Source organism: Apaloderma vittatum, unplaced genomic scaffold, assembly GCF_000703405.1.
Source record: "Apaloderma vittatum isolate BGI_N311 unplaced genomic scaffold, ASM70340v1 scaffold39782, whole genome shotgun sequence".
Lineage (NCBI taxonomy): Eukaryota > Metazoa > Chordata > Aves > Trogoniformes > Trogonidae > Apaloderma > Apaloderma vittatum.
The window spans coordinates 7,162-16,765 of record NW_009704866.1 but is presented as its reverse complement, the minus strand read 5'-3'; the positions used below and the strand labels follow the sequence as shown (position 1 = coordinate 16,765).

At 41.0% G+C, this 9,604-nt stretch overlaps 1 protein-coding gene across 1 annotated transcript; it reads right to left on the bottom strand.

Annotated features, from left to right (window-relative positions):
• Positions 1-903: 903 nt before the first annotated feature.
• LOC104270736 (synaptotagmin-1) lies at positions 904-7,289 on the bottom strand. Its single transcript, XM_009865178.1, has 2 exons — positions 7,152-7,289; positions 904-2,361 (listed from the first exon to the last, which is right to left on the bottom strand). The coding sequence occupies exons 1-2, from the start codon at positions 7,260-7,262 to the stop codon at positions 2,155-2,157; spliced, it is 318 nt and encodes a 105-aa protein (XP_009863480.1). The 5' UTR covers positions 7,263-7,289; the 3' UTR covers positions 904-2,154.
• Positions 7,290-9,604: the final 2,315 nt, after the last annotated feature.

Sequence of the window (9,604 nt, the reverse complement as noted above, 5' to 3'; positions counted from 1 at the left end):
TACTCTCCTCACTTTTTTGCTGCTTCTTTTGTACTGAAAACATCGGTGCTTGGCCAGCCCTGTACTGACCTCTCGGACCATCAGCCCTCTCCCAGAAGCAGAGCCTTGAGAGAGGCAGTGGAATTTAGTTTTAAGTACACAGTCCTCTGGTTACATTCATCTTTGTTTTCAGTGATTTCTATCAGGTACAACTGGTAAGAACGTTAACGGTTAATTCTCGCCTCCCTCCAAAAGGTGTAGCATTTCCACATTTTTGGGGTAGCTTGCATTGCTGAAAATAATCAACTCTTCAAAGCATTATAAATATATTCACAGCTTGGAAACGTAAGCGAGGGGGCTCAAAGGACGGTATGTGAGATAGAAGTGATGCCCTAATTGTCTTGATGAGATGGTACAAGCCGAGATGACATGCTGGCTAGCTGTAAGGTGACTATCTACAGTAAAGCAGCGGGGAAGGGGTGGGGGTGGGAGAGGGAGATCGGAAATATCGAGTATTGCACAGGGCTTGACAAAATGCTGCGTGGTCAACCCATTCAGTATAGCATCCTTGTCCCCTGCATAGCGCCCCAGTTCTAAATTGGTCCAGAATAGCTAGAACTGCTTGTGCTATGCGTTCCTTCGGCAGTGCAGTAGAAGGGAATGGCAGTATTATTACAATATCACTACGGAATAAATTGATTGCTATCCACTGAGAAAACTACATTTCTAAGCACACACGGCAGTCACAGTGATACACAGAGCAGTCTTTCAAGACTCTTATGGAATGACTAATAGCTTCATAATAGTGCCATTTACTACATAATAACATTGAAAACATTTAAAAACTCCTCCTGAAACGAGCATCTAGTATACAGAAGAGGTTGCTTCAGTTTTCTAGAACTTGTTCTTTTTCACTTTTTTTTTAAAGGACAAATTAAAACTTAAGTATAAATAGTATATAAAAGGTCACTAGCTGTTCTCTTTTGGCTTACTTTGAAGTGCATTTAGAACTATGGCTAAATTTTGTCATCTTCTGATGGGATTACAATACTGTCTGTTTACCATGAAACTATTTTGTATAATAAACTCACACGACTGTGTCTAAAAAATATTCTGCATTCCTTCTAATCTGAGTTAGTATAATAAAATATTTTGTTACAAAGTCTAATGTGCAAACTCATTATAATGTGAAATCGTGGATGGAATTCACAGTATGCAAATTTTGTATAAAGGTGATAACAACGGAGAGCTACTCTTGTTTTCATGGCAGCATTTTGCTACTGCTGCGTCTCGCCCCTCCCTTCCCCCCCTCCCTGCACAACCTCTGCAATGGTCTTACTTTGTGTGTTAAGATGAAATTGTTGCCTCCTATGGAACTGATTCCTCAACTTTCAATCTAAAGCCATTTCAGTCTGTTACGTGTTTGCTTTGGAATATATACAAAAGAATTATATCCTGGCTTCTGGCTACATCTCCTTGAGGTCAGCCACGGAGCTGCTCAGATCATGCTAAGTTGCCTGTGAAAGAAGTCTACCCAATTGGATTTGCCTTTCCAAGATTCACTGTGGACGCGTAGCGTGTTATTAGGATGGTCCAGTTGAAAGCTCAGATTTAAGTTGTCCTTTAAGATGTCAGTGTAACACTACTAGTGCCTTACAAGTTGGAATTTTTTTTTTTTCTGGAATGCAGACGATACAATAGTTACCCTATAATATATTATCAGCTCTCCTATATCTCAGTCAATTTACATAATTTAAAATAGAACATCTTATTAAAAACATCTAGATATACACAGATTAGGAAACGCTTACAACATACAAATACACAAACTAGAAATAAATTCTCAGCATACTGGTGTATATATACAACTGTGTGATACAATAAATAATTTCTGTCATGCTCTATCTACACATCATATTGCTTAAAAGAAGAGTAGATCTGGAGGGGCAGTGGTGAAATGAAGTGCCTTTAGAGGGCTCTCTACATTTAAATTTGTGCAAATTAAAAATGGGAATTTAAAAGTACAACTGATCTGTGTCGGGAACACATGGCTGGAAATGAAAGGACCCATATTACTGAGGTATTTACAGATACTGGCTAAAGAGCACTATGTGGGCAATGCAGAAAGGCTTCTTCTTCTTCTTCTTCTTTTTCTTCTTCATAACTTAATTTAATTTACTTCTTGACTGCCAGCATGGCATCCACCTCCTCCTCAGGCTGTAAAGTGTGCCACTGCGCGATGGGCCGCCGGGGGTTGGCCAACATGTCTGACCAATGCCGCAGTTCCGCGCCGGTGCTGTTGTAGCCCACAAAGACTTTCCCGATGGCATCATTCTTGCCAATCTTGTCATAGTCCAAAACAGTCACAACAATTTGCACTTTCTACAAGGAGACAGAGAAAGATCAGTGAGCACGACAGCAAGGGGAAGGTGGGAAGGGATGAAACTTGGGACAGGTGACAGCAGTGGAGTCTCCATGAAGGGGGTAAGTGTGCGACAGCCAGAGCAGGCTCTCCCAGAGAGAAGCAAATTCAAACTTTTGTCTTTGCTTCTTGTCAGCCTTCCAAATAAATTAAGTTCACAACCTCCCTCTTAACTTGAAATTCGCCCCCTTGCACCGCAGAGCTTTATATGGGCATCAAGGTTGATTTTCTTTTTTTCCTTTAACAGATTAATAACTTATCGATTTTTTTGTGTGTTGTTGTTGTTATTGAAGACGGACGGCTAGGAGTTTGTAGGGCTAAAATGGAGAGCTTAAGGCAAGCTAATGCAAAAGTAGTGCAATTTAACACATCATCATCGTTGAAGTAAATAAGTTAGCAGATAAAATTCAGAAATGGAAAACACCTCTTACCATCCATCCAGCATGCTAATCAGCTATTTTCACATAAATTCAGAAGATAGCCCTTATGATTACTATATACATATACACACACATACTCATCTGTGTGTGTGCACTTGCACAGATCTAAGTATGTGTGTACAATGTGTATATTGTCTATATTCATATAGGAGTCTAGAAAAGAGACTGCATGCTCCGGCACGTTGGAAAGATGTATAACCCCCACAGTCTCAGGGCTCTGACACACCGGCTGGCGCTGCTTGCGACAGAGCCAGTGTTAGAGTGCCACTTCTGTCGCAGGAACGGTGACCTCTGACAAACAGGGTTAAACTATTCCCACAAAATCCACGCTAGCTCATCTGTCACAGCTCATAGAGGATTTTCCATTCACTTAGACTGGGACATACTGGGAGGTGATGTTCAAGCCAGGCGTTTGTGTATGTGTTTGCGTGCATATGCACACATTCCTCTCCTTTGGGTCATTAATATTTGTTGAAAGAGCACAAACAGCTATTCCTTCAGTGGAGTGGTGGAGCACCTAAGATGTTAACAGCCTTGGGCTGACTTTACTAAATTGCAAACACTTCTCCTAAGGAAGATTTATTTTTAAAGACGAACATACAGTTCTTTCCCTGATTCCTTTCTATCCTACAATAAATACACACAGGTTCTTATTACAGCATGAGTTTCCTGAACTGGAGGAATAAATACCCTGAAATACATTTCTTCCAGAAAAAATCTTCTATTCTCAAGCATCAGGTTTTTAAATTTAAAGCTTTAAATATATGCACAGTCTGGATTTCTTGCTTAATTTCAATGCTTGAAATAGGATTATCTTTTAAAAGTAACTGACTTTTTAAAGCATATCTGCAAGGCTAGGCTCATGAGGTCTACTTTATAGACTCCACTCCCTTACAGGATTGTGCAATTCTCTGAACCAGAGAAAGAGATGATTTCAACAGGCACTAAAGTATTTATTTAGTCACTGATGACAGAAGTGTACATCGAACTCAAGACTCTCTCCCCAGAGCACTCACAATAAAGGCAATATTCTGAAGCAAGTATTTCTAGATACCAAAATGATGTTTCAGTATTACTGTTTGCAATACGTTCACTTTTAATGTTGATGGTACCTTCCCAAATGACCATTTATGTTTTAGATGCATGGTACAATCACAGGTATAAAAAGTAAGCATGAGCCTATTATTTTACGATACAAAAACCAGCTGCGTGCTGTACCTAGAAGCTTGGGGGCTAGTTCCTATTGGATATGTTTATGTGTGTGTTAATCATAAGACAACAATGGGCACTGTAAAGACAAGACCCTTTTCCTCGCTCCATAAAGGTGTAAGATAATTTTCACCTTCTGGTCTCAGGCTTAAAAACCTACAGAGAAATGTGAGCGTCTCTTTGCCTTTGTACCATATATTACAGGAAGAACTGCACTGCAAAACCCAAGAGGTGCTAGTAGAAAGCACCACCTCTGCTAATAAACACTTGGATTAGCAATTTCATTGGCATGATTAAGCATTCTTTGCACTGAAAGGGCCTGGGGAGATTGCTATCTACGGAGGCAGTCTGTCTTGCACGTGGCAAAACATGTGCTTGGTCTGCTTGTAGCAACAGGCTTTGACTTCCTGGTGTTTTCTCCCATTACCCTTACAGACATCATTTTCATTCCCTTAATAGCCAGAATCCATAGTTACTATTAAATTGTGGAAAATGTTAATGTTTGGTCCATTTTAAATTATACAGATGTACTGCTATTGAGCTGCTTTCTCTCCATGAGCTCTCTTGTCTTCGCTCTCCAACAGTCAGGAAACTTGTATACCCATTATTTTCTATTTGACTGTGAAAGTTCACTTAATGACTTTTACAAGAATTACCCAAAAGCCACAGTGATTTTTACCATATTAAGTCTAAACAACATTTAAAAATCTGTTTTTCTAATGATTAAACCACTTCAGTAACCATAATGAAATAGCTTCTAATCTGGTCTTTTATAACTAAGTCCAAAATATATTGGCTTATGACCAAAGTCCGTAATTACAGATTTTAAATTGAGGCTACATACTGAAGTAAATAGCTATAATGTTATCCTAATATATGTATTTTAAGAAAATCAAACACCAGCTAAACCACAATACTTTTTACAGGGTTTACATGCACCTTAAAATATTGATGTAGGATTAGATGGCAAAATGGCTAAGTATCTACAGAATGTACCAGTCAAAGCTCAGATCTGATAACTTGGAAGTGTCTATTCCAGTTTCCCAAAATCAAGACATTTGTTGCCTATGTTGCCAGACAGGCTCGGTTTGACTCATCTTTTTTTTTTGCCTCTGGGCCTTTGATACTCGTTATGAGATCTTTCGCAAGCACCCAGACTAGCTTTCATTAAAATCAATAGGAATTAGGCCCCACTGGATTTCCCACTTTCTGATTCCTAGAGTCCACAGACACCTGTACATGCTGTGGGGCAGGAAGAAATTCTAAATGAGGCAAGTCACGTACCCAAGTCACTCTTTCTACTGGCTCACCTTGTCTAGTTTCATTACCTTTGTTAGTACCAAGTCAATAAAATCCAAGCACACTGCTTTAGTTGGAATGTAGGGCTTGGCTCCTGTGCTTCTCTCCAGTGCAGTTGCTATCAAAATCTAAGATAGAGTCTCAAATCCCACGCCATGCCCTCATCTCATCAAGAAGTGCTCCCCAGTTGGACCAGGCCATTTAAATTTTTAAACTGGAGGTAGCACAGCATCTAACTCATACCCAAACTTCTCTTACAAGCCACAAAAGGATTTATTCCCAGACTATTTTAATTATGGTCACTGAAACCAAGAAATCCCTGAAAGTACACTTTCCACACTCAGCTCCACCCAGAAAATCTATTGTCTTGCTTAACAGCTCCACCGTCACAGGGCTCCACGGGCGGGTGGGAAGCCAGTGATGCAGCTCTTCTGAGGATATTTAAACCAGTACATCTGCCCTGACAATAAACGCTATAACAAGTGAGAAGAGCAATGAAACAGTTCAGCACTAATGCTTAAGGCTTTAAAAAAATGAAGGAGGCCTGCACCATCTGATCTTTATGTGGTTTACAACACCTCAATCAGACCTGAGACCAAAGGCTCTCCCTTTCCAAGTGAATCACCCAATTAACAGGTGATCTTATGCTCTCTGGCCAACCATATACTTAAGATTTATGCAGAAATGAGTGTTGCGTTCCCAACACAAGCCATAGGAGCACAGGTGACAAGAGTAATTGGGTACAACATTGAAGATACACGTTTAAGTTCACTTAGGGAGGAAAACTACATTCCTCCTGAGATGGTTAGGAAGAATCATAGAATCATAGAATGGCCTAAGCTGGAAGGGACGTTAGAGATCATTTTAATCCAGCCTCCCTGTCGCCAGGGACGCCACCTCTCGACTAGATTAGGCAACACATGGGGACCGAACAGGAGTCGAACCCGCGACATTGACATAGTTAGCGCCACGCTCAACTGACTGAGCTAACAGGCCCCCTTAGTGAGAAAAGGCTAGTTAACATCAGAAAAGTTAAAATCTCATGAATGAGAGATGATTTGCCTCCCAGTAGCCCAAAGGTAGGTAACCAAGACCCTGAAAAAAATGACCTGATGCCTTGTCCGGCTCTTTCCCACTCCTAATGTTGGTGACTTCCACCTCACTGTGCTGATTTCAGAGACCCCTAATGTTAGGCACCGAACTCTCCAGAAGCACCTGGACAACTGCTGGAGCTCCCCTGAGATACCAAGAGAACAGGTACAGCAGTACTGACTCCTGAGATTCTCAAATCACTGAAAAAGTTTTCACGGTGTGGCAAATAACTGAAAAAAATTGTGATTAAATTATCTGTTTTATTTAAGAGGGATGCTATTGTGCTTTCAACAAACACGACCAAAAAATGCATAGGGAATACAAATTTAACTGATGATGCTAATTTATTATTTCAAATAATTTGGGAAAAATTGCTATATATGCCTTTTCTTTTATCCTTATACTTTTTTTTTTTTTCTGCTGGCACATTCCTTTGTTATCTCCCCGAGGATTTTTTTTTTCCAGAATCCATTTCTGTTAACAGAAAATGTCAGTTATCCATTTCTCACTGATGAATCAAAGCTTCCTAAGTACTGTGCATTTTATCATTTCCCTCTTGAAGCAGTCACACTCATCTAATGTAGTGCAGGGCTGGCACCTAGGTGCTAATGAAGGCATGCACACGTGATAATTAACAAGATTCCTGTTAAATATTCATAAGGACTGAGAAGTGGAACGCAGATGGAAGACAGAACAGTGTTTGACGTTACCTGAATTTGCTCGAATGGTACTTCAAAGCTGAAAGACTCGTTGTAGTAGGGATTCAGAGTGTTCTTTTTAATCGTAGTCTTTTTCTTCTTCAGCCTCTTACCATTCTGCATCAGATGGATCTTCACATAGGGATCTAAGTAACCAAGAGAAGGAGTAGAGCTAAGAAGGGTAGTTCAGTGCGTTATCTACAGATTTTAATCCTGCAAATTTAAGACTCAAGAAAAATAAAGGAAAAACCTTTAGTAACAAACAGCTCGTATTTAAACAAAGTTCTAATTTCCACTATAGAAAAACTCCTGTATGACTGTAAAGTGTTCCTGATGGAAAGAGGTACAGATCATTTGTTGCATTCTCACCTGAACACTGTGAGGGAGGGGTAAATTCCCGCCTAGCTTTGTTCCATAGCTCATTAGACCAGCGTGGAAATGTTTTCACTTCAACATCATTTATTTACTGCCATCGTTTCTTGGCAAGGGGGCTGCCGGGCGGTTTTCCCAAGAGTCACGAGTGCTGCCGAATGCACGGATGGCGGGTAGGGCGCTGGGGCAGCTGCCTGCTCCGTGCTGTGAGGGAGGGGTAAATTCCCGCCTAGCTTTGTTCCATAGCTCATTAGACCAGCGTGGAAATGTTTTCACTTCAACATCATTTATTTACTGCCATCGTTTCTTGGCAAGGGGGCTGCCGGGCGGTTTTCCCAAGAGTCACGAGTGCTGCCGAATGCACGGATGGCGGGTAGGGCGCTGGGGCAGCTGCCTGCTCCGTGACTGCTCGGCAGCCCTGCACATCGCTCCTCAGGTGGGAGATGCACCGAGCTTTTCCTGTCCTCTGACCTTCCTGGCGGGCTGCAACTGACACAGCGCGGTGTCCGTGGGTCTGGCGCATGGACAGATTGCCCTTTAAACTGCGGTCACAAAATCACAGAATTGTTGAGGCTGGAAAAGACCTCTGAGATCATCAGGTCCCTACCTTAGTGTTACACACAGCCAGAGTAAGGTGCAGACCACAGTATTCATATAAAGTATGTTTTACTACTCTCTGTTGATATTTTGTACGACTTCTGGTTGCTAAGGACCAGAACTAATTTGGTACTAATCAGATATTCCTCATACAGGCAAAACTCTCATGGATGTTACTGCCATAAAGTGGTATCTCAGTGGTTATATTTCCAATGGAAATGCTGCCTGTTTAAAATAATAGCGCTACCAGTCTCTAATCTGTTACGAGAGACATGTTCCCATTTAGAGGAAGAACTAGTACTTGTTGTTTCATGGTGATGTTAATTAGCAGTACCTTCACTGAGCATAGTTATTTTTCTGCCTACTGTCAAGCACTATTCGAAGCACCTTGGGTTCATTCTTTTCAACAGTCTGCAGGGTACGTTCCCTCAGATTTGGGTAGGTACCTCCCTTGGTTTTAGGCAGCTGAACTGTGATGGAGGTCAAGGCAAGCCTTCCCTCTAGTGAGCTTGTAGGAGCTACACAAAGTTCCAGCCAGCCACAAGTCATCTGTGACACAAATTAAGAGAGTCTGAATGCAAACTATCAAAGGAAAGGGCTTCTTTCCCTCCTGAGAAAAGGGTGGGGCTACAGAAGAATGACAAATTAACACTGAAATTTAATATCACTATGAGCAAACCACACTTTAGGATCCTGCAATGAAAATCATGCCTGGAGTATCTGAGAAGAGTAATTGCACTCTGCTACAGACAAAATACGCTTTATTGCGGAAGACCTAGTGATTTAGGACAGTTAAGGTACTGGAGTGACTTGATGACAGTCTACAGTACCTCTGAAGGGAGCATAATTTTGGTAGTGGACCCCTCAAAACAGCAGACAAAGGAACAACAAGATCCAATGGCTGTGAGAAGGAACTAGACAAAGTGTAGTTTAGAAATAGGTATATACTTTAGCAGTAAGACTACTGAAAGAGTAGCTCCTCAATGTTTATTGTGAACTCTCTGTTACAGAGGGTTAAGATTCCTTCTCCCTCAAAAGACTTAAGTTCAAACAGAAATTAAATCTGGGTAGATTTACGCTTGAGGCTACACAGAGGACTGCAAGGGTTCCTTTTGGCTGCACAGTGTATGATTAAGGAGCGTCATGTGAAGAGCAGAAATGCTAGCAAAAAGCCAAAGGAGGTCTATTTCTTTTTTAGTACTGAGTTGTGCATCACTGCACACAGAGTTTTGAAGGTGGAAAACAGGTAAATCCAGACTCCTTCAGCATTAGGTGATAGGTACCTGAGAAAAGCTCATCTACCTTGTTACTTTTGCTGAGGCTCCATGCTGACCGCATGTTTTGACATGCAAAATGACATTTTTAGGTATAGCTACTATAAAGTAAGAAAGTTCAGTAGTCAAGGAGGCAGTGGTAGAGTGTTAAGATATGGAAATGAGATAAGGTGATGTTAAAATACAATTGGAGTAATTAGAATTATTCCAATTACATTTTAT

Excerpts from the sequence above, each read along its gene's own strand:
- LOC104270736 (XM_009865178.1), bottom strand. The coding sequence starts at position 7,262 with ATGCAGAATGGTAAGAGGCTGAAGAAGAAAAAGACTACGATTAAAAAG. Across the intron at positions 2,362-7,151 it reads TACCATTCGAGCAAATTCAG|AAAGTGCAAATTGTTGTGAC; the intron begins GTAACGTCAAAC and ends GTCTCCTTGTAG.